The 3,494-nt window shown below is 37.6% G+C and overlaps 1 protein-coding gene across 1 annotated transcript in view; it reads right to left on the bottom strand.

The window, feature by feature from the left end:
- Positions 1-3,221, bottom strand: part of ubap1lb (ubiquitin associated protein 1-like b) — a 25,515-nt gene extending 22,294 nt beyond the window's left edge. The window contains exon 1 of the mRNA XM_020522310.2: positions 3,122-3,221. Within this exon, the coding sequence (XP_020377899.2) occupies positions 3,122-3,221 (100 nt within the window). The remainder of the gene's footprint in view (positions 1-3,121) is intronic.
- Between the last annotated feature and the right edge of the window lie 273 nt (positions 3,222-3,494).

Genomic DNA, 3,494 nt, shown 5'->3' on the forward strand with positions numbered 1-3,494 from the left:
GAAGGAGGTGATGGTGAGCTGAAGGAGGTAATAGTGAGCTGAAGGAGAAATGGTCAGCTGAAGGAGATAATAGTGAGCGGAAGGAGATAATAGTGAGCTGCCTTCTTGACAATTGCAGTCATTGAGGTGTATGGACACCACAGTGCTGTTCGGAAGGATGTTCTAAAATTTTGACTCAGCCACAGTAAAGGAATGTTGATATTGTTTCAAATCAGGATGGGTGTAAGTTGGAGTGGAACTGGTTGGTGGTGTTGTTGTCATCCATCAACTGCCCTTGTCCACGTAGGTGGTGGAGGTTTCGGGTTTGGAAGTCTGTCACAGGCACCTTGGTGAATTGCTGTAGTGCACCTTGGAGATGGTGCACAAATAAATAAAAGTAAGCGTCAGATAATTAGAATTTAGTGTGTCAAACATGCATGTATTAGAAGCTACATATACTAATGCACAGGTCCTGTTCTTTGCCTACAGAAAGAATATGTTAACACTGCAGTTGTTTCAACTCAACACAACTAGAAGAAGCCATTGCTTTGTTCATTCCTCAGGACAATGCCTTGACTAAACAGAATCAACTTGCCTAGATAAACATTTAAACAAAGCTGACAGTCAACTGTCACTCATTATCTAACTTGTGAAATCTTTATGGTAACATCTCTATCAATCAAAGTGCACTTGCCAACCCATCAGTACTCTTCTTTAACACAGCATGCATGTTATTTTCCATTTACATTGGTATTTCTTGCAAATTGTCCTGACAAATACAAGACAAAAACTTTAACAAAATGTTGTTCTTTGATCAATACTCAACAATTTAATTTTGTTGTTTGAGCAAATATTAAATTATTTTTCTTATTTCCTTCTGATTCTTTACTTGTAATCAATGTTCTCTCTAGGTTGCTTGTGCAGCCACTCCTACATTCTGTGCACGGCAATCAGTTTGGCAATGTGGATCACAACATTGACTTCACTCAGAAGTCTGTGCAGAAAAAAAAAGGAACACTGCTTGTAATCAAGAAATGACGTAGTAAACTACCTGAAATAGTTGGAGAAATAAGATCAATATGATGCATTTTTTCATAGAATCCCTACAGTGTGGAAACAGGCCATTCAACCCATCAAGTCCACACTGACCCTCCAAAGAATATCCCATCCAGACCCAGCATTTCCAACGGTAAATTCCATCTAGCCTGTGTATCCCTGGATATTATGGCCAACTCACCTAATCTGCACGCCTTTGGACTGTGGGAGGAAACCCACGCAGACACAGGGAGAATGTGCAGACCCCACACAGTTGCCCAAGGCTGGAATTGAACCCAGGTCCCTAACACTGTGAAGTAGCAGTGCTAACTACTGAGCCACCATGCTGCTCCTCCTGCATTGATTTTATTAATTAAATAGTCACTAATGTTCATAAGTTTTCTGTAGTGTGATGTTTGTAGTCTAACGTTATAAAGTAATGTTGGGGTTGTTTTTCTGCAGTAATTTCAATCTTTAATTGTGTAGTAATTTTTTTACCAGATCCTTAAGTATTTGAGTGCCTGGGACCGTCTCTGTAAGGAGGGCTATAAGGAGACACTTGTGGAAGAAGCCATGGAGATCTTTCAGAATTCAGAGAAAAAGGCATGAAACTCATCAAAGTCCTTTTGTTTTCACTTTTTTTTCTTATGCTGTCCTTCAAATATCATATTGAAAGTATAAATTGTCTAATATTTTATCCATATTCTGTTGAATAATCTAAATCTAAAAATTTCTGCAAGTAATAAATTTATATTACATTTATAATTTATACCCGATGTACATTTATGCAATGTTTTGTTAGAACCTAACGGGATTACCACTGGTTTTATAATTGAAAGATTGCTTTCAAAGTGCAGTCATAATAGTAACGAATGCAACATTGTGACCAATTTTCACACAGCAAGATCCTGAAAAGCAAACCAATGAAAGGATAGATCAATGTGTTTCTGGGGATGTTCTTCAAGGAGGAATGTTGGCCAAAACATTAGAAGAACTCCATTCCATTCTTCAAATAGTGCCTTGAGAAATATTTACATCCACCTTAAATACATCGTGGTTCACCCTGCAGCACTGAAATCTCTGTTCAGGCTATGTACTCAACTCATGGTTATGTGAGTTGGTATGCTGGATTACAATTTTATTCCACTATCTGACCCAGAAATAAGAGGGCTACCAATGGTTCGATAATGCAGCATTCCTTTGCTACCACAGTGAAGTGATAGCATAGATTACTAGCCAAGTTCATAATGAGGTCTGAACCTTAAACCTTCTGACTCCAGAATAAGGTTACAAATCAAACCAAATATTAACTGTTTAACTATTTATTTCAAATGGTTTACACTTCTCCTAAAATAGTGGAGAAATACATGGACCCTTATCTGTTGGCATTAATAATGGAGACTGCGGTGTTATTTAAAATAACTAATCCTATGGGGTTTAATAATCTTTAATCAAAGCAATTTAGAGTGTTCAGTGTATAAATCCTGTTTAGCACTTGTGTTTAGTTGATATTAATGATTTTGAGCAGTTAATTTCCCTCCTTTCAAGGACCAAATTGGAAAATAATTAAGAATAGAATAGTTTACCTTTTGCAATTCACCAGCTGATAGTCCTAAATATCTTCGTCTGCTTTGATTTTGTGTGGCATTGCAACAGACAAATTCAAGTTTTGCCTTTGTCCCTTTCACTTGTGTACTCATCCGCACTGTCCTGCACTTGTTATATCATATTGTTTCTTGCTGTTTTCATTTATCTCAATTAAGCACAAGGTCTCTGACCTTTAAACTCTTTGAGTTTTAGCCTAGAAATATCCAATACAGTTGTGGAAAATAGTTTTGTTATTTAAATGCTTCAGACAAAGGATAATTATAAATGCTCACCTCCTGATAGTTGAAGTGCTTCTGTCTTTCTCCGAAAATTAAATCTGTGGTACCAAAATGTAAGCAAGCTGGAAATACTTAGTTGTGGTCATTCTTCAGAATTTATAAAACAAGCTTGAATTGTTTCTAATTCAAAAGGGCTGGTGAAAGTTCTATAACAGGGTCCTTTTTAATGCCAGAGTATGCAGAATTGTGAGATCTAAGATATTTGAAAGCTCCTTACTCGCCTGAAAATGAAGCCTGATGATTCCCTGGGGTCCCTTCTGTTCTCAGTTTAGATTGTGTGATAGCACCACAGTTACTCTTGTGTCTGGATTTCATTACCATGTCCTAAAAGATGTCCAAAGCTGATAATGAGATCCTTTTGTTTGCTGCCAAACTTGACTAACTCCTTCTTCCTTTCTTGCACCCTTTTGCACGCAGGCAGTTGAATTTTTGACATTAATGACACAGTTCGATGAGATGGGTTTTCAGCACGATGATATTAAGGAAGTTCTCCTCATTCACAACAACCATCGGGAAAAAGCGCTGGAGGAACTTATGACACGTGCCCGATAGTTGGGAAAAGTTATGATTCTACCTGCTCTGGTTTTTGTGTTG

Source organism: Rhincodon typus, chromosome 33 (assembly GCF_021869965.1).
Source record: "Rhincodon typus isolate 14 chromosome 33, sRhiTyp1.1, whole genome shotgun sequence".
NCBI classification, from domain to species: Eukaryota; Metazoa; Chordata; class Chondrichthyes; order Orectolobiformes; family Rhincodontidae; genus Rhincodon; species Rhincodon typus.